The 22,161-nt window shown below is 41.0% G+C and overlaps 1 protein-coding gene across 1 annotated transcript in view; it reads left to right on the top strand.

The window, feature by feature from the left end:
• Positions 1 to 11,380: 11,380 nt before the first annotated feature.
• The window catches only part of GRXCR1 (glutaredoxin and cysteine rich domain containing 1), a 38,841-nt gene continuing 28,060 nt past the window's right edge, over positions 11,381 to 22,161 (top strand). Inside the window, exon 1 of the mRNA XM_069976160.1 lies at positions 11,381 to 11,779. Coding sequence (XP_069832261.1) covers positions 11,381 to 11,779 — 399 coding nt within the window. The remainder of the gene's footprint in view (positions 11,780 to 22,161) is intronic.

A 22,161-nucleotide genomic window follows, 5' to 3' on the forward strand; every position in this document is an offset into this window, starting at 1 on the left:
TTGGTTTCTTTCATCTATATTATGAATGTAGGAAAATGGAGAGAAGTTGGCAAGTAATTTTAGAGGTTATTAAAGATCGACTCCAACTGGAAGGTTGGGAACCGGCAAAGAGATGGTTGTTGGGGGTATGGAGTGATGTCCGCCCAGGGAAAAATAAGAATATTCTAGTAAGGAAGCTTTTGATGGTAATGAGGCTGATGGTGGCCAGAAAATGGATGTCTAGAGATAGCCCCACCCTGAGGGAGTTTTTGTTAGAAGTTAGAAGGATGATTAATTTTGAGTTTTGTTTGATGGTAAAAGGAGGGAGGAGGGAGAATTTTTGTAAGATCTGGGATCCGTGGTTGCATAAAAGGGACCAACAAGAGAGGATGGGATTGGTGGTTGGTTTAAGAGGAGGAGAGGGCTGAAGAATTATTGACTTTTTTTTTTTTTTTTTTCCTTCTCTGCAACCAGAGAGGGGGGAGGTGGGATGAGGTGGGGGTGGGGGGGGTAGTAGGGGGGAAAGGGGTGGGGTTAGTAGTGTTAAGATCATGTCTGGGCACAACTGAAAAGTAATATGTAGAAAATGTAATAGGAGAGATGTTAATTGTAACCGGGGGTGTGGTTCCTGGACACCAATGAGAAATAATGGAGATGGGTGATCGGTGTCGTGGTTGGTCTCCGATGTCTGTGTGAGAGGATTGTGGGGGTTTGGACCTTGGTCTCCTGGCTCGGGGCCCTATGTCGTGAGGCTCGGGCTCAGGTCTCGGTTGGAGGAGGAGGAGGAGGGGTGTTACTATGCTGAAATATATATATATATTTTTTTTTTGGTTTGTTATTATTTTATTATTACTCGGAGGTCCGCTGGTGGTTGAGTCAATGTGAGATAATAAGCTGGAGTGGGCGAGATGGAGCAGCGAAGGGTTCCTTTGCTGGGTCCAGATAGCCTGCTCCGGAGTAACGCCACAAGTCTATATAAATATATGTGGGCGGTGGTGCTGGAGTGTTTGGAGGAAGGAAGAGGAAAAATAAAGAAAAAATAAAAAAATAAAAAATCTCCAATGGTGGCTCGGTACCGTGGAGGGCTGAGCTTCCAGAGGGGGTTGAATAGCATGTAGTATGTATGAAGTATGTATAAGGCTGGACACGAGAATAATAAGGTTTATAGTTTGTTTTTGTTTGTTTCTTTTTTTTTTTTTGGATGCTGATGATTGTACTCCTTCTCGGCCCGGCGGAGGCAGGAGCCTGGGGGGCGGGGGGGATACCCGAGCCTGTGGGGGCGAGTTCTGTCCTCCTGCGGTCCCCTGCACGGAGGAAGGGACCGCCTGGGGCACGAAGGTTTAAGGTAAATTTAGTGGAGGGGAAAAGTTAAAAGAGAGGTAATGAATTGATGGTGACCATGGATAAGCACCCTTTGGAAGGAGAAATGTTATGTTAACACTTCTATTGAAATGTTATGAGATGAAATACCTAAGAAGATATTTGGTTTAAGTTGTAGAAAAACTGCGGTGGTATCCAGACATGAATGGAGGGGGTTTTAATGTTTGTATGGTGAATTTTGTAATAAAGGCTATTTAAAAAAAAAAAGAAAAACATAGCATAGTCCTTTGCATTCTCTGAAGGCAGATCAAAATAAGCTTTTTGGGGCTCTCCAGTTGGATAGGGTGCCAGAACCTCAGGCCATTCACTAGCTGGAGGTTCTCCCTTTCAGCGATCCTTTCAAAGACAGCAAGATAGGCCTCAACATCATCATCTAACGTCATCTTATGTAAGGCACTTTGCACAGACTTCCTTACATTTACAGCCATAGGCCAACTGTCCACTCTCTCTGACTGAGTAGTAACCTTTTCTCTCAGCAATGCAACTTGTTTCATCAACAGACGGTTTGTTTCCTGTTAAGCAGAAGTCGCCTGTTGTTGCTGCCTATTAGCCTGCACCAGTTGCTGCACTAGTTCCTCCATTGCTTGGGAGTAGGGATGGTCCGAACCTGCTGAGGTTCGGGTTCGTATGAACCCCGAACTCTTGGCAATGATTCCCGCTGTCTTCTACCTCCGTGGAGAGGGTGGAGCGGGAGGACCGCCTGGAAAGCTGGGATACAGCCATAGCCATAGGCTGTATCCCAGTTTTCCAAGCGGTCCTCCCGCTGTATCCACCCGCTGCACGGAGGGGCCAGACAGCGGGAATATGATGCTGAGTGTTCGGTAGGTTTGGACCATCCTTACTTGGGAACGCTTCTGCAGGATAACAGCAGGCTTTATCCAAGACATATAAGTTCAAAAAAAAAATGCTGTTGCCCCTAGCAACTGGCTGCCCGCATCCTCCATCATATGTGACCTGGGTGACGTAGACAGGGGGTGTTAAGGTAGCAGTCCAAGTGCAAGTTAAGGTAGCAGTCCAGGGTTTATTTCACCGCAACTTAAAACAGTCAGCAAAACAGTCCCATAAAAATAAAGAAACATATGCTTTCTGCAGCAAACACAAAAATGGGTGGAAATGCTCCACAGGTTACACAGTCCAAGATCTCAGGTTGTGTCTCACCCCAAGGACGGTTCACTTGTCTGGCAGGACTTTTTCCTTCCTTCTGGAGATCTCAGCAGACTCAGACCTCCAGCATCCAGCAACTCACACACTAGAAGACATGCTGCCCCCTCCTATGCCCCCTGCTCTCCTGTTTATTTTACTCAGATCCCCACCTGTGCTAAACATCAGATAGGAAGAAAAACCTGGAGTGGATTGAAGCTCTGCCCAAACAACTCTCATCATTCACAATTAAAAGAACACCACAATGGGAGTTACCCCTCAGTAATACTTGTTTGGAGCATTACAGCACTGAGAGGAGCAGTCTCAGTGGCACATACCTCCCGTTTATCACTTTGCCTGCTGGCTGGTTACAATATATATATTGTAGGGATCTTCTCGGGGGATGGTGTGTTTGGACACAGTTCACAGCAGACTTGGATTCATAAAAGAGCAGCTTGGCATTTATTTGTAGCATTAACAGTCCAGCAAACAGAAATACAGCAACACCGTGCTTTTCAGTATTAAACAAACAAAAAGGTCTTGCCCGTCTGGGTGCTTACTAACAGGTTTTCTCACCTATCTGACACTATATAACACAGCGTATTTTGCCTGTATTTTAGCTCCAGCAGTGGCTGCATTCACAGCTTCCTCCAAACACACACACTGTTCACTCCTGGCTTGGAGCAACCACCTGCAGGCTCTGCAGAGCTTTATCCTTCTCAGGCTCATAAGGGTCAGATCTCACCTGATCACAAAACCCAAACTGGATCAGGGGGAGGGAATGACAGGTCCCACTACCAAACCTACCTGCCATTCCATGTAAATCCAGGCCCGGCAACAATAAATAATAACTCAGCAGCATAACACTGCTGAGCAACAGATCCCTCCTGGACTTACCATCTCACACTGCGTAGCAACCTAGGTGAGATGTACACCCCCTCGAACACTTCTCCAGTGACATGTCTACTATATATATATATATATATATATATATATATATATATATATATATATACATATACACTACCGTTCAAAAGTTTGGGGTCACATTGAAATGTCCTTATTTTTGAAGGAAAAGCACTGTACTTTTCAATGAAGATAACTTTAAACTAGTCCTAACTTTAAACAAATACACTCTATACATTGCTAATGTGGTAAATTACTATTCTAGCTGCAAATGTCTGGTTTTTGGTGCAATATCTACATAGGTGTATAGAGGCCCATTTCCAGCAACTATTACTCCAGTGTTCTAATGGTACAATGTGTTTGCTCATTGGCTCAGAAGGCTAATTGATGATTAGAAAACCCTTGTGCAATCATGTTCACACATCTGGAAACAGTCTAGCTCGTTACAGAAGCTACAAAACTGACCTTCCTTTGAGCAGATTGTGTTTCTGGAGCATCACATTTGTGGGGTCAATTAAACGCTCAAAATGGCCAGAAAAAGAGAACTTTCATCTGAAACTCAACAGTCTATTCTTGTTCTTAGGAATGAAGGCTATTCCATGCGAGAAATTGCTAGGAAATTGAAGATTTCCTACAACGGTGTGTACTACTCCCTTCAGAGGACAGCACAAACAGGCTCTAACCAGAGTAGAAAAAGAAGTGGGAGGCCGCGTTGCACAACTAAGCAAGAAGATAAGCACATTAGAGTCTCTAGTTTGAGAAACAGACGCCTCACAGGTCCCTAACTGGCATCTGCATTAAATAGTACCTGCAAAACACCAGTGTCAACATCTACAGTGAAGAGGCGGCTGCGGGATTTTGGGCTTCAGGGCAGAGTGGCAAAGAAAAAGCCATATCTGAGACTGGCCAATAAAAGAAAAAGATTAAGATGGGCAAAAGAACACAGACATTGGACAGAGGAAGACTGGAAAAAAGTGTTGTGGACGGATGAATCCAAGTTTGAGGCGTTTGGATCACAAAGAAGAACGTTTGTGAGACGCAGAACAAATGAAAAGATGCTGGAAGAATGCCTGACGCCATCTGTTAAGCATGGTGGAGGTAATGTGATGGTCTGGGGTTGCTTTGGTGCTGGTAAGGTGGGAGATTTGTACAGGGTAAAAGGGATTCTGAATAAGGAAGGCTATCACTCAATTTTGCAACGCCATGCCATACCCAGTGGACAGCGCTTGATTGGAGCCAATTTCATCCTACAACAGGACAATGATCCTAAACACACCTCCAAATTGTGCAAGAGCTATTTACAGCAGAAGCAGGCAGCTGGTATTCTATCGGTAATGGAGTGGCCAACGCAGTCACCAGATCTGAACCCCATTGAGCTGTTGTGGGAGCAGCTTGACCGTATGGTACGCCAGAAGTGCCCATCCAACCAATCCAACTTGTGGGAGCTGCTTCTAGAAGCGTGGGGTGCAATTTCTCCAGCTTACCTCAACAGATTAATAGGTAGAATGCCAAAGGTGTGCAATGCTGTAATTGCTGCAAAAGGTGGATTATTTGACGAAAGCAAAGTTTGATGTAAAAACAATGTTATTTCAAATACAAATCATTATTTCTAACCTTGTCAATGTCTTTCACAACGTATGGTGGTGAATAAGGGTGACTTTTCATGGAAAACACAATTGTTTGGGTGACCCCAAACTTTTGAACGGTAGTGTATATATAATGTAGACATATAGGCATATAGAGGGAGAGTTATCAAAGGCTGTAAAATATACACTGGTGTAAACTGCCCACAGCAACCAATCACAGCTCAGCTTTCAACAAAAATGAAAATTAGCCTGGCCCTTAAGGGGTTAAGGTTGCCATACAATATTTTGCACTGGAAGCATAGGAAAAAAGGGGGGGATTTATCAAGCTGGTGTTAAGAGGATTGGCCCAGTTGCAACCAATCAGATTCCACTTTTCATTTTCCAAAGAGTCTGTGAAGAAAGAAAAGTGGAATCTGATTGGTTGCTAGGGGCAACTGGGCCAGTTTCACTTAACACCAGTTTGATAGATCTCCCCCAAAATTTTTAGATGTCTGTATATAGAGTCGCCAATACCGGCAGTGTCATTGAAAACATAGATATTAAAATATGTCTAAATACATGTTGCACTGTATGTATCTTGTATCAATAAAAGCATGAACATTAATAATAATTATCTAAGATTGTTCTATGTATCCACCTTAGTGATTAGAATATACAATAATGAAGAGTACTAAAATCATGATTGGCACTTAGAATGGATAAAAGGAACCCTTTATAAACTATAATTATGAACAATATTATGAATGACAGTAAATTATAATTTCCTATTATCTACATAATCATTTCCATATTATATTAAATGTTTTCTTTTAATAACCCAAATCCCATAGCTCGGGGAGATCTGTAAGCACTTTCCCTTATAACTAGACTCATTAACAGTTTTAGGCTTGTGTCAGTATTTGTTTTGCAAATTACAAGGAGACTCCATAATTTGTCCTTACTATTAGATGTCATGTCCCATGGCTTAGCTTTTATCTGCTGTTAAATATTAATATTGTTATTATGCTTATGTTACAGTCTGTTCACCTTATTCATTTGTCCCTGCTATCTTCCTGTAGCCATGCTCTAATGTAACAATTCCTCTGCAGTGTCCCACTGTGTATCCTGTGGGGTCTGTTGGTTGGGTGTATTTGGATTAGTAGTACCCTTCCTTATATGTTTTGTCATTTTGTTTAGGCCTACAGAGTACAGGGCAACCCTGTGGAAGCCCCTGTGCCATTGTGACCACAACTGTGATGGCCCCAGCCAGCCCACAGATATTCTTCCCCTACGCACTTCTTCCTCTTGGGCTGTCACACTTTCTGTTATATATATTTATATACAGTGATACCTTGGTTTAACCCCTTCAGGACTGGGCTAATTTTCATTTTTGCGTTTTTATTTTTTCCTTCTCTTTATTTTGAAAAAGAAAGAATTTGTTTTAATTTTTTACGCCATTCATTTTAGAGTAAAACTGACATGTTATATATATATATATTCCTCAAGTCAGTACGATTACAATGATATGTAATTTATATCACTTTTATTTCATCTGACTTTTAAAAAAATTTAAATCTTAAAAAAAAAAAAACGAAATGTGTTTGAAATAACTCTGTTCTCATCCTTATAACGCTTTTATCCTTTGGGCTATGGGGCTATGTGAGGTGTCATTTTTTGCGCCATGATGTATACTTTTGGTACTTTGGTGGGTTTTTGCGCTTACATGGTTTACCGTGCGATATCAGGAAAGTGATAATTTGATAGTTTTGTCGATTAAGCACGTGGCAATACCAAATATGTTTGTTTATTTATTTTTATTCATAAAATGGGAAAAGGGGGATGATTCAAACTTTTATTAGGGGAGTGGATTTTATTATTAATAACCCCCCTTTTTTTTACTGTTTACTTTAACTTTTATTCCCCCTGGGGGACTTACTGTATTTCGGCAGTGATCTCCCATAGAGATCACTGCAGTATACTTAATACAGCAATTATCGATCAGATCATTGCTAAATTACTCCGGTGTGCAGCAGACCAGATGAATCAATTGCCAATCTGGGATCAGCGTCAGTGCGACACTGAGCCCTGGTCGGCTCAGTAGAAGGGATCTCCCCTCTGCGGTCACATCATGGGTGGAGATCCCCCCACTAGACACCAGGAAAAGGGGGAAATCATACATTTAAATGCAGCTGTGGTCTGGGGCTACACATAGCACCCGGAATTGTGGCGGTCCAGAGCGTGGTCGCCGCAAGACCCCTCTCTGAACCCCTCCTCCCCCATCAGGGCGTAAATGTACTGACTGATGAGGGAAGGGGTTAAGAGTAACTTGGATTGACAGCATTTTGCAAGAAGAGCTCACAGATTTTCAAAATTGTAACTTGGTTTAGAAACATTGCTTTGGTTTAAGAGCTCCCTGTACTGGGTGGGAGGGATAGTCGGGGAGGGCAATGGTCTGCATAGCATGGTCTACAGCCCTGTACTCTGACCCAGGAAGTCTCCCTCACCTTCCAAATCATGGCAGATCCACTTCAGGCTGGGACTTGCATCAGGAGACAGGACTGTGGAGGTAATCTCTTCATAGCTGTAACCACTCTCTCCCCAGACAGAGAGTGCTGCATGTACAGTATGTGCCCACATCTGCCCTGCTTATTCCTTCATGCTCCCTGCAGTCTCTGCAGCCCTTGTGTTTCCCATCCTCTCCATTCCTGCTATACTGTGCCTGCACTTACATTCAGCTACACACTCTGCTGCTATAATGTGCCTGCACTAACACTCAGTTATACACACTTCTGCTATAATGTGCCTGCACTTACACTCAGCCATTCACACTAATGCTATAATGTGCCTGTACTTACACTTAGCCACTCACACTGCTGTATAGAGAAGTTTCTGTCACTGTCCTCCTGCACAGCTTTGTGACTCTCACTTTCTGATTGGTCCTTGCTGAACACACACACCCTTCCCCATTTTGATTATTTGACCACACAGACCTCTGACAGCAGCCCTGCTTCTCTATTCTAGCCTGTTGTACTTCAATACTGCATTATGGGGATCTGCATCTCCATTCTGTATCTACAAACTGCTGCTGTGTTTTCATTCTTATGCACTTACTATACATTATACTCCACATGCTGCTTATTTATACTTTACAGTAACTTATAATATGACATATCCAGCTTTCTAAAAAAAATATATATATATATTTTGGGGTGTGGAACTGCATTTCAATGATTCCTTATGGGAAGATGTTTGCATGTGTGCATATGCAGGAAGCGGGAGTAAAAGTGTACTTGCCAACACATTCTTAAATGGGAAAAGGTTAATGCTATGGCTACTTGGTGTACAATATTTGTAATAAAATACATTTTTCCAACATGTAAATTTCATCCAGCTTGTTGCAAACTAACTTTATTGGGGGAAGTAAAAAAAGCTTTGCATGTGGATTTGGCATTCACACTGGGAATAAATGATAAGCAGAGTAGTGAAGCATTGAATTTTTCCCACATGCTGTCAAACACAAATGTCCTATAGAGCTGGAGAATTGATTTGTCTGTGTGTCTGATAATGACAACTACTGATGCTTAAATATCACACTGCAACCTTGGCGAAATAGAAGATCAAGCTGTAATTTACCAAGTGGACAAGTCCTGCCTGGTACAGAGGGCTCTCTCTGGCTATGCTCACACATAATAGTATTTTGGTCAGGATTTTTAGCCCAAACCAGGAGTGGATCCGACAGAAAAATATAATGGAAAGATTTGCACCTTTTCTGTATTTTTATCAAAGCATGACAGGCAGAATATAATATTTTCATTTTTTCCTCCATAGCAGTTGCATTTTTTCACCTAGAAACCCACATGAGCCCTTATTTTTTGCGCCACTAATTGTACTTTGCAACGACAGGCTAAATTTGTTCATAAAATACACTGCAAAAGCAGTAAAAAATGAAATGTGTGGTGAAATTAATAAATTTTATTTTATTTTTATTTGGAGGGTTTTTGTTTATACGCCGTTTGCCCTGGGGTAAAACTGTCTTGTTATATATGTTCCTCAAGTCGTTACGATTACAACGATATGTAACTTGTATAACTTTTATCTTATCTGATGGCTTATAAAAAATTCAAACTATTGTTATCAAATATATGTTCCTTAAAATCGCTCTATTCCCAGGCTTATAGCGCTTTTATCCTTTGGTCTATGGGGCTGTGTGATCGCTTTTTATTACAATATTTCTGGATTTGATGCGACCAAAAATGCGCAATTTTGCACTTTGGAACTTTTTGCGCTTACGCTGTTTATTGGGGGAGATCAGGAATGTGATAAATTAATATTTTGGATGATTACGCACGCGGCGATACCAAACATGTTTATTGATTGATTGATTGATTGATTTATAACATGGGAAAAGGGGGGGTGATTCAAACTTTTATTGGGGGAGGGTTTTTTTTTTTAATTAATAAAAACACTTTTTTTTTTACGCTTATACTAGGAGCCCCCATGGGGGACTTCTAGTATAAGTTCACTGATCTCTCATTGAGATCTATGCAGCATACATTGATGAGATCGATGAGATCGATGAGCCGAAAACAACCGAGTGACGAGCCGGGATCAGCGACATTATGGGGCAGACCCTGGCCAGGTAAGGACACGGGGATCGCCCCTCCGCGAACGCGTTGTGGGGGGGCGATCCCCCCACTAGACACCAAGCATAAGGCTGCGAGTAGTAATCAGATGCAGCTATCAAGTTTGACAGCTGCATCTGATAACTGAATTAGTTGGCACGGTGATCAGGCTATATGTGTCACCCGGGACCGTGGCGGTTCAGCGTACGGCCCCGCTCTAAACACCCCTAGGCGGCCGAGGACGTACAGGTACACCCAGGGTCGTCTAGGGGTTAATTATGGGAAATGCACATATACCGCTATTTCCTTTAATTTAGTAGATCAGGCAGGCTTCAGATTCTGTAAAAAAACGTGATGTCACGAATTAGATGTCATTCCTATGGAGCATCCAGCAGGGGGCGCCCTATATGTAGAAGTCTATGGCACTGTATAGTTTCTATGGATGTCTTTGTAAAGTATGCTTTATTAATTGAATACATTTGTGGAATACTTTGGGGAGCAAGTGTCCTTGCTCCCCAAAGTATTCCATAAATGTATGCAATGAATATATTTGGAGAGCACCGAGCAGGGAGGGAGAGAGGTGCCTGTGCATCTACCTACTTCACCCCTCCCTCCCTCCCTGCTAAGTGCTGTGGGACACATATACGCTGTACTAATCCTCCCATCATCTGCTGTAGCTAAGTAGTGGTGGGCTATGGAGTGTGACAGTGCTGTGTTTGTGTGTTTGTGTCCACAATAGCAGAGTATGTAGTACACCCTTCAAACATAATGGGTTACATCTAAAGCAGCCCACTAATATGAGAGGGAGCCTAGGTAGTATTTATATACAAGAAATGGTTCCCAAGTGTTCCATATGTGAACCCAGTGCTATGGTATGGTAGGAATATGTAACAATGTTTTGTATATGGGCCTTTCTTACATACACCTACAAAACTCTGTCACTAGAAGTCAGGAAAGTAGTGTCTTCACAGTAGTCACATGTGTATAACACATGGCATGAATTACACAGGAAGCAATAGTACCATCTAAATGTAGTAAGGAACTGTGACAGGACTGCAACCATACAGTAACCAGTAAGTTATTGGAAGTTCAGACTATACTGATTAAACTTCATATTTTCTTATTTCATCACAGAAGCCTCTGTGACCTGTCAGAACATTTCATTGCTGCGGCAATGTGAAAAAAATATGATGAGCTGATCCGTATTGAGACAGATTTGAGGCAGATTGAATGATGAGTATAAGAAGGAGACGTGAGCTGGAAATGAGTCTAATAAGTGGAGACCTTTTTCTCTGATAAGATATATTACAGTTTCTTAAATTTGCTTGTTCTATTGATTGATGTAAAGTTTGTTGAGTGTTAAAGGTAATGCCTTTTAAAGTTACTTGGCAGAGTAATAGTATGCAACTTGTTCTCGCATGTACCGTTAAATGAATTTCCGAAGTGCATATTGTATTTTATATCCTTACAGGTAACTAATTTGTCAAGTGTTTTTCTCCATTACCATTGCTTCTCTATACTGGTTTTGCTGTGAAAGTACGCTACAGGTCTTACATAATTAAACAGGCATATTCAATTACAGGTTTTAGCTTAAGGGTAACCATAGCACACAAGAATTTATTATTTATCGCAGTTTCAGAGTAAGCTACACCTTTCCATACCAGACGTTATTTCCTTATGGGTGCTGTCATTACCAGGAGTATTCCTATTGTTGTGAGTGCGAAAGTTCGGCAAGCGAGGTGATTCTCTAGAGCTTGGACAATGTAACCTATTGAGTTTTTTTTATCCATGGATGGAGATATAATCAACATGGAGATAAAGCCGGTAGGAGACAGGCAACAAAGAAAAGTGAGGTTCAGGATAGCGTCATCGTATAGTGGACGAGTGCTGAAAGAAGTCTACACTGATGGAGACTCAGTGGATTCTGAATGTGCCAGCAGCTCAGAGACCGACCAGAACAGTATACAAAGTGAAACCGACGGTCATCTCAATGGTTTTTTAGGATCAGAGTATGATGAAAGCGAAAATGAACCAGATGATTTGCTTGTTTTAGCAAGAGCCACTAAAGATAGAGGATTTGGAACAAAGCGGGTGAATATTCTCAGTAAGAACGGAACGGTACGAGGAGTCAAGCACAAAGTCAGTGCAGGCCAAGCTCTGTTTGACAATTTGGCAAGGATTTTCCAGGTAGGAAAATACAATAAACATGATCATTATTCTTATTCTTATTATCAATATTAGTAGTATAATTGGTACAGAGCAATTTAGACTGTGTAATGTGCTTCTATTTAGCCACAATGCTATGACAAATCTGTCACATGACTCACACCTGTAGATCAATAGACTTATACTTGGGTCCACAGGTATCTGCTGAAGTATCCATTATTTTGACAGGAAAAATAGCAGTTGCCATGCACATGTGAACAGTACCTAAGCCACGCTTTACCATGGACCTGGTTGGCTGTCTAGCTATAATGCTATGTCCCATATCACTGACTGATGCATCTTTATTTGTAAAAAAAAAAAAAAAAAGAGAGAGAAAAAGAAAGGAGCTTATAAGGCTGGGAGTTGGAGTTTAAAGAATCTGTTGAGTTGGAAACTGATCTAATGACTAATACAATATTCAGAGGTTTTTACACATACTAGAATCCTGTTTCACATATATTGTGTGGTGTCCCACCACGGGTGTTGCTATTGGTTACACCCTTCGTAAAAGCCTGTACTTTTAAGGTTTAGTGGTGATGTAGTAGTACCAGAGTTTCTCCTCAAGATGTCGTTACTACAAGTATTTATGCCTAGATATTGCACGGACGCAAGCTAGAAAGCTCTCCACAGCAGTCCAGTTGGGCCCTGGCTCCTGTCAGGTCCCCAGTCTAAGTTGTGCAGTCTAGAAGTAGACCAGAGCACATGCAGCTAGAGACCATTTTGTCTCCAGCAACCTCATTCAACACTATGCAGTGTTAAGCCTTCACTAGAGAGGACAAGTCAGGGATCATCTTAACCCACGCCATGGACCAGGATAGACACAGTGCAGGACAGTATTCATAAGAAGTAAGGAACTCATCCGAATAGAGCAAAGTTGCTAGAAGCCTATGAACTCTGTTTCGCAGTGCGAGTGTAAGCAGGGAACCCTCAGCATTCCGCTTATCCCAGGTAACAAGGTCTGGGGCTTGTGTCACCCTCTAGGACGAGTCAATCGACACTGGTGGGCAATAGGTGGTGCAAAGACCAAAGAGTCAAAACACAGGCACAAGTATTCTCTCTCTTCTCAAGTATTCTTCTATTTCTACCTCCGAAGTTTCAGCAGAGCACAGTACTACTTGGGTTGGTACTCTCTTGACATCCTCCTCTCTACTCTTCTGATCCTCTCTTCTACGTCTCATCACACAACCCAGTCAGCACAACTGTACTACTACTTCTGTTTTCAGTGCAGATCTGAACTCTACAGTATTAAGTAACTTATCAAGTGTTAAGTATTGTATAAAGGCAAAGTTGTATTATCTACTGCCTACCTCAAGTATCTTCAGTGTAAACAAAATTATATTTATGCTAAAGAGACTCTGTAATTCCTTGCCAAGCACCGACACAGCCCACCCACCTTCCTTGGGTCATCTCCCCTTTCTGTGGGTGGCAGTACCAATAGTCCGGGTGGGTCATTACTCCACTCTGGACCACCGTGATAAGTACCCAAGTACCCAAGTACAACAAGCTGGCAGGTCACTGTCCACAGGGCAACAAGGTATGGCCAGCCCATTAAAATAAAAGCAGGTGTGCCACCATACCTGTGTGCCCAATCGGCACTGGCGTTACGACACAATACTAACGGGGTGGGGCTGTATCTGAGCCAACCACCGCAGAACTGGTGTCACACCTAACCATCTGGCAAGTGACCGGCCGTACCCTCACACCGGCGGTGTACATCACAATTGTGTAACGTTTTATGTCGCCTCTGGATGGCTGGGATACCTTTTCAGACAAGAAAATAATGTCCAGAGGACAGTTTGCATATGTCTATGTCTGTGCACTTGAAGCCTCATAGCACCAGTCACTGAAATTGAAAATGTCCTTTTTGATATCTTTTTTTTTTTAAATGGGTGATTAGTTGTAGAAATGCATGGCTTCCTTCTTCTAGAATAGCACCATGCCTGCCCTCAAGTTGTGTGTGGTATTACAACTTGGCTCCATTAACTTCAATGGAACTGAGCTGCAATAAAACAGGTATTGTACTGTTTTTTGAAAGAAAGCACAAATGCATTCTTAATTCTGGTAAATCCCACTAATGTGGTATTCCTGATGCTAATGCTATAAAGTTATTGACAGGATGGTCATAGTGATTACAGATGAGCGGACCTGCCGAGGTTCGGGTTCGTATGAACCTGAACTCTCGGCTTCTGGAGGACAGCCGGAGGACCGTCTGGAAAACTGGGATACAGCCATAGCCATAGGCTGTATCCCAGCTTTCCATGCGGTCCTCCGGCTGTATCCACCCTCTCTACAGAGCGGGCAGACAGCGGCAGTCAGAAGCCGAGAGTTCAGGTTCATACGAACCCAAACCTCGGCAGGTTCGCTCATCTCTAATAGTGGTGACTGGACAGTGACATTTCAGTAAATATGATGTAGAATATGACATACAACTTTTAAAGGAGAACACTGAACTCTAGCAGCAGTAACCACACCATATTTATAATTTTTATAAGTATATATACCAGGATGAAGCCTAAGATGGTGCTTATTTATTAGCTTCACTATAACATATGTCATCCAATGGAATTATTCATGAATTTAAACTCTAGATTTCATTTGACAACTGTCATATCCTTTAAATGCGGCTGGTGTAGTAACCAATATTGAGCCATGTAACTGATCTTACCTCAGCATGCAGGTATCTTTATCTACTGGAGCAATGAAACAGTAAGAAGCTTGATATGCATTGGTTGGCTTTAGTCGGCTATTCATTGCCTCTTGTTGTACCTTCTGGATAACTTGTTTCACTGCACTATGGCACAATGAGGTCTTTATGGTTCAAGGCCAGGTTAATACGAAAAGTCATTCATACAGGTATTCCGGAAAGTTTCCTTTACATCACCATCATTGTGTTTTGAAATGAAAGCTTATAAACACAACCAAGACAGATTGTCAAAATACAAATTGTTCTACATCTTTGTGTAGTTACTGTATTCTGCAGGGAAATCTAGGTTGGAAAAAGGCATTAATAAAAATGTACTGTGTTATACTTATTTAACCTAGCACAGGACTTATAATATTACAGATGCTTTATATAAAAAAATAAAAATAAAAAAGGCATCGCTTCCAAGCAAATATAATAAATAGCGTCTGTCTATCTATCTATCTATCTATCTATCTATCTATCTATCTATCTATCTATCTATCTATCTATCTTTGCAGCATTCAACTAGTGTATTGTCATACAGTGCACAAATAACCATACCATATAGTGCCTATTGATATAGTATAGGTGCCACATAAAAGTGTCACACTGTATATTGGCCACTTTCAAACAGTGGCCAAAAAACACTGACAGGACAGTACTGACTTAAAGGGGTATTTTAGCGGGAAAAAAAAAAATAGGGAGTGAATCAGCATGTGATACAGACAAACGTCCCAATTCATGTAATAAAAATGAGTCAAAATGAGGCAGATATCACCATGTGTATTAAAACCAGCGATCAGCTGACTAGCATTGTCAGCTGACTGCTCACTTTAAGCCTGTCAAAAAAGAATCCACTGGCAGCTGCACTGGCTCTCTCCATGTAATAGGATACGTGCGGTCACTAGCTGATTAAAGAAAACGGTTGCACAAACATTGCTGGCAATCATCAAGCCGTGTAATAGGCTCTTCTCTCATTTACACTGAACTTCAGGCCGTCTAATATAACTGCTTATCAATTAATAAGATTTGTTGGTCCCAATTCTTGGGTGATAAGAGTTATTAGCCAAGAGTGTGTTCAGACTTTTTGGTTTTTAATTGCAGTGACTGAATACAATACCATAATTGGATTTGAAAAGAGGTGAAGCTTTAGTTTCTTTTATACGTTTTCTCAATTTTTAATTTACTCCTCTGAAGCTTCTCTCACATGTGCTTGTGTGGTGTCCTACCATGGGTTTTTCTATTGGATACACCCTTTGTAAAAGCCTGTACTTATTGTGGTAATGTGGTAATGAAGGTAATGATAGAGTTTCGCCACTATGTCACTATGTTAGATGTGTGTATTCAGATGCTGCACAGCTGAAGTGTATAAAGGGTTATTGTTTGTTTGTGTGTCACATGGATTCTGTGGACCATAGGAATCTTTTCTTCTTCTGTCCTATCAACTCTCTCTTTACTTCTTCTATTGCACTCTTCACCCACTCACAACACACTTTAGTTATGCTGAGAAAGGAAGTCACGTGGGAGACAGGAAGAGTAGGTCAGTCTTAGTCGGAACCCCGTATGGGTAGGAAGCGAGACAAGACAAAGCTAATAGTTTTCTCTTCAGTAATGCTACACAACACTATGCAGTGTTAAACCCCTTTCAAGAGAGGACAAGTCAGAGACCACCTTAACCCACGTCGTGGACTAGGAGAGTCACAGAGCAGGAAAGTATCCACAGACAGCAGTAAGCTAAGAACTGATCCGGATAGAGCAAAGTTGCTATAAGCCTAGGAATTCTATCTCGCAGCATGGTTGTCAGCAGGGAACCCTAAGCATTCCGCTCATCCCAGGTAACAAGGTCTGGGGCCTGTGTCACCCTCTAGGATGGGTCCCCCAAATCTAGTGGGCATAAGGTGGTGCAAAGACCCAAAGGTCTACCAAAGGTCTGCCTCATCCTCCAACATTGGCTGCCATTTAATGGCAAATATTTACTGTTATTTTAAAATAACTGCTGTTGTATTGAAATAATGGCAGTTATTTAATGTTATCTGGCGGCCATCCACTCAATTTCACCATTGTGTGGACAGAGCCTTTCTGTGTTTTCAATCCACTCCTAGTTGAGGTTGCAAAATACTGACCAAATACTGACTGAAATATACTGTGTGTGAACCCAGTCTTAAATGTTAACGTGCAGTACTTTCAGGCTGTGTGAACCACATTATATGGAGGGCCTGGTAAAAGAATAATAAAATCTGCAACATGAAGGCTGCAGTGTATACAGTATGTGTGAACATGCCCTTAAACTTCTTAAGAGCTTGATGGCTTTTCGTTGATGCACAAGCTCACAGTAAAATGTGATGTGTTTAATCCTGAGATGGTAAAGAGAAGTCACAACCACTTTTACTGTTATGTACTTGAGATCAAACAGAGAAGTGTATTGGATTACAGTCCAAAGGCCATGAACATTGTGAACTGACAAGAGACAAAGATAAATAGCTAATAGTCTCCAGGTAATGCACATTTTCATAATTATAACAAGATAATGGGTCATAGAAGGACTCTTATCTTCAGGTTACATAGAAAGAAACATTACATGATCAGAAGTAAGGGACAATAATAAGGAATAGCATTTTTATTAACAACATTATAATAATGGATGCGATCAAAGATGCCTCCTGACTGACAGGATAGCCAAGTAAATAGAACTTTAGAAGCAACTATCCTGAATGTTTTTCTATTTGCAGTATTTTCGGTACATCCACAGGATATGTCATAAGTGTCTGTTACATGCTGGGGCCACCTCTGCAACCTGTGAATCTACCTGAGGTAGTTAGGGAGCCAACGACTGCCAAAAAGTCTGCAGTTGATGTAACTCTTATAGCGGGTAATGAGAGTTACATAAACAGTGCAATACAGCATGGAATCTGTTTCTGTATGTCAAGAATCCCTCACACACCTTAGCTAGCAGTGCTACGCTGTTTATGCAACTCCCATAAGTTGCACAGACTGGAATCTTAAGGTGGGACCTGCATCTATAAGATGGCCATAGCACATCTGTGGTGTGATAGGCTTTTTGGTCACGGTGTAGTACACGGCCAGTGATGGTGGAATAGTCGTGACGCCAGTGCTAGTCCAGCACACAGTTGTGATGTTGGTACCTGCATTAGATATATGGCCGGTTTTTACTGTTCCCCAATGGACGGTGACCTGTCGGTCTATGATGGGTCCCTTGAGCTCCTGTCATGGGAGTCCTGAGTGGCAATTTACCCAAACGGCCTATCGGTACCGCCACCCACAGAAAGGGGAAAATGACCCAAGGTGTATAGCGGATGTGTATAGGTGCTGGTGCTGATGTAAGGAAGAATGAGTCCCGGTGTGAAATAAATAGAACAGCTTTACTGTACAGTCTCTTGAACATACAGAACATACAGAACACTTTATCAGTTTAACTTAAGAAGAATACTTGAGAGATACTTGTGATTGAAAAGTTACTTTGTCCTGTGTTTAGACTGTTGTCTGACCCCCTTCTGCCCTACATTGTCGAGTTACCCGTCCTAATAGGCTGACACAAGCCCAAGGCTTGGTTACCTGGGTGAAGCTAAGTGTCCGAGGATGTCTCAGTGTCATCTGCACTGCGAGATAGAATACATAGACTTACTGGTTGCTTTGTTCTATCTAGGCTAGTTCCTTTGTGTTGTAGGATACTGCCCTGCACTTTGTAGAGTGGTTCTTGGCGTGGGCTGGGTTTAATCCCCAACTTGTCCTTCTTCTGTAGTGTCTGCATAGTAGAAATAGTTGATAGGCTGAAGAAACTAAGTGTCTCTGGCTGGTACATACACGTGTGTCTCAACCAACTCACTAACACAACTTAACTGTTCCGGACAGGGGTCCTGGCAAAGCCAGGCCCTGGCTCGACTACAGCAGGGACGTCCGCTTTGTGTGTCCTCCTCATATGAGAATCTGAGTAGGACTGAGCTACTTCCACCTCCTCCCACCAGTGCAAAACTACTCCTTCAGGGGCTTTCTAGTGTGCCTCCCAGGGATTGGTGGAGAGGTGTGTGTACAGAGAAAAGAAGAAAAGTGATAGGTTATAAAAGAAGATTATCTACAATGGTCAACAAAATGCATAATATACAAGGAACAGTAACCTCTCCCTTACTACAGCTGTGCTATAGATAGAAGCTTACATACAAAACACTGACATCTAGTAGTGAAATAACAAACTAACATCACCACATGGCTTTGAGTAAAAGGGCTTTTGCGATAGGTGTGACTTACACAACACCTGTGGTGGGACACCACACATCCAATGAATGTATTCATACTTTCCTTGGAAGTATTGACTGAAGATTAAAGACATCAAACAGAAGTTTCAACAGATAGTTGAATAGCATGTGAACAGTCCTAAATCAGTCCTAAACACTGTGAACTAAGTGCACCACCAGTAAGCCACCAGATGCAGCAGGGATGAGTGGACAAAGCAGAGTAGTGGCATAGCAGGAACTTTGCACAGCAAGAACTCATTTCACCAGGAATGGCACAGCAGAAACTCAGGCCAGGGAACAAGGACTGCATAGAAGGAACCTGAAATCTGGGGGCGGTGCAAGAACACTAAGAACTCATACACCAGAGTTCACAAGGCTAGGCAGGATCAGAATCAAGATACACACATTTTTTACCACCTTTTCAATGTCTTTAAATTATGCATTTATGTCACAATTTGACAATAATGGTAAAACAGCCCTCTTACCCCCGTACTGTGCAAAAATATGGATTACATAGTCTTTTTCCAGCAACCATTTGTTATGTTGCTATGGTTTATTAAACTGGAGAGAAAAGTAAACAATGCTATGTAACCGCAAAAGTAATTGTCATTATTTTAATGCCCACATTCTATGCAGATACTTTATATAGGAATATAAGTTTTAAGAATTTTCAGTCAGCTTGCCCACCTGTGACTAGGTTTTATGTGCTTCAAAAATTGGTATACTGTTTATAGGCAGATATTATGCCAATTACTGTACATCCATAGTACTTCAATTATACTGTACCTTGTTAAAGTACTTACCATTCTTGGTATTTTGTCTGTTTTTTTTTTACTATTTTGTTATATTATAATCAGGGAATAAAATTTAGATTGTTTTTAATTGAACTGACAAAATAGTCTAAATAGTTTTTTGTGTTTGCCTTGCACCTTCAAAATGGCCGATATATTGTGTAAATGAAATGGTACAGTTCCCACAAGAATCCATTTTAATTCCAGATTATAATGGAAAAACGCCAAGAGGGTGAATACACAGTACTTTCACAAGACATTGTAAACAAAGTGGATGAATAATTTATTTGAAAATTAAAAGAACAGAATGAATGACATATAACAGCCAATTCCCAGTGAATTACCCAGCAGGCAGGCAAAATAGGAAATGTAGTTCTTTGACGACAAAATTGAGGAAGGATGCCATTGCAGGGATGACTTACTGTACAAACAGTCACAGGAGTCAATACGATAGGAGCCAAGCTAATTAATGGGCATTTCCTTGTGGGAAGGTGTCCTTGACACAAATGGCAAAGGGATATACTGGGCACTTGAGACCTGGTTGGCACTTACTGTCATTTTTATATACAAAAAATATAACTAGTTTTAGTCCGAAAGATATAGTCTGACAGATAAAGTGAATTAAAAGCATAAAAAACCTCCACTCCAAACCTTGGGTATCTTCGGGCGCAGGTCCAAGATGAGCCAATGTTACTAATAAAAAAACATTTATTAAAACACAACGCGTTTCGAAGTCGTGCTGACTTCTTTCTCAAGTGTCTAATACAAAAAAACATTCAAAGTTCTATATAGGGTGTGCACATGCTCAGATCAGACATATTCCAGGTGGTAACTAATTGCATGCAAAATGAGCTAGACGTCCCCCTAGAGAGTAGGAGGTGCTTCAGGTATTTCTAATCGCTATTTGCTATGTATTAGCACACATATATATATATATATATATATATATATATATATATATATATAGACATATACAGGCAAAAGAAATTAATAACAGATAAAACAATACATATTTATAATACATACATGTTAAAATTTTTTGCTCATCTTGTATTTTCGATCGAAAATACAAGATGAGCAAAAATTTTTAACATGTATGTATTATAAATATGTATTGTTTTATCTGTTATTAATTTCTTTTGCCTGTATATGTCTATATATATATGTGCGCTAATACATAGCAAATAGCGATTAGAAATACCTGAAGCACCTCCTACTCTCTAGGGGGACGTCTAGCTCATTTTGCATGCAATTAGTTACCACCTGGAATATGTCTGATCTGAGCATGTGCACACCCTATATAGAACTTTGAATGTTTTTTTGTATTAGACACTTGAGAAAGAAGCCAGCACGACTTCGAAACGCGTTGTGTTTTAATAAATGTTTTTTTATTAGTAACATTGGCTCATCTTGGACCTGCGCCCGAAGATACCCAAGGTTTGGAGTGGAGGTTTTTTATGCTTTTAGTATACCACTTTGGTTCCTGGGAGTGGCTGCGGTCCAATTACCTACATGCAATAGTTGAGTGTTGTGCCTTGCATTTGCACAACTAACATAGGTGAGAGTCTCCTTATACTTCTCTCCTACTAAGTGTTTATGTGGAAGTTACACTATGGAGCGCTGTTCACATTTGTATCTACAGATAAAGTGAATAACATGGGCCATCTTGGGACAATGGCACCTGTCAAGGGGTGGGATATATTTGCAAGTGAACAGTCAGCAGGGGTTGTTATGTTGGAGGCAGGAAGAATTGTGAAATTTAAAAATCTGATCCAAATTGTGATGGTGAGATGACAGGGTCAAAGTACAAAATAATGGGTCTTATGGAGTGTTCACGATATGCAGTGGTTACTACCTACCAAAAGTGATCCAAGAAAGGCCTGGGGAATATGTATTAATAGCTAACATTTTTTTGCACTGCACTTATTTTAAATTTTCCCGGGTTAAGGTACCGGATTTTTAAATGCAGCAGGCTCCAAGCTGGCATAGATTTTTAGCCTTTTTTTTGGCTAAATAGGGCGAAAATATTGTTAAATTTTGCGCTTACGGGGAGCAAACAGGCAAAGAGTCGCACAATTTTTGTGCAAAAAATTTGCGTTTCTTTTCTCGGTTTGCACTAAGCGCAGAGATTGATGCATCTGCCCCTAATCCATTGGACTTATCTAATAATAACAGGGAACCTGGATCTCTGTAGTCTACAAGTATACAAGCATAGTTAATACTAGAAGCACATGTAGTTTACAAGCATAACAAATGGACAATGAGTTTCAGTGTGGTTCACATGCAACACTGTTGTAGAGGAGCCTGTTCTGCCTTGTTAGCTAAACCTTGTCTGATCTGGCTAAGATGTGTGGATCACAAAGAAAGTCATTTTGAGTATGATATTCTATAAAAATTCTTGACATAACTAAAGGACCCTATATGCCATGTCTATGCCATAACTATTTTAGCAGGGACATAGCTAGGATTCCCAGGGCTCCATCGCCATAAATTTGAAGGACCCCCTCCCCTACTCACAATACAAAGACTTGTGTGTATATATATATATATATATATATATATATATATATATATATATATATACACACACAGTATATGCTCTGTGATGTGGCCAAAAAATAAAATTCCTGAGGGAGAATC

Source organism: Dendropsophus ebraccatus, chromosome 7 (genome assembly GCF_027789765.1).
Source record: "Dendropsophus ebraccatus isolate aDenEbr1 chromosome 7, aDenEbr1.pat, whole genome shotgun sequence".
In the NCBI taxonomy this organism is placed as follows: Eukaryota; Metazoa; Chordata; class Amphibia; order Anura; family Hylidae; genus Dendropsophus; species Dendropsophus ebraccatus.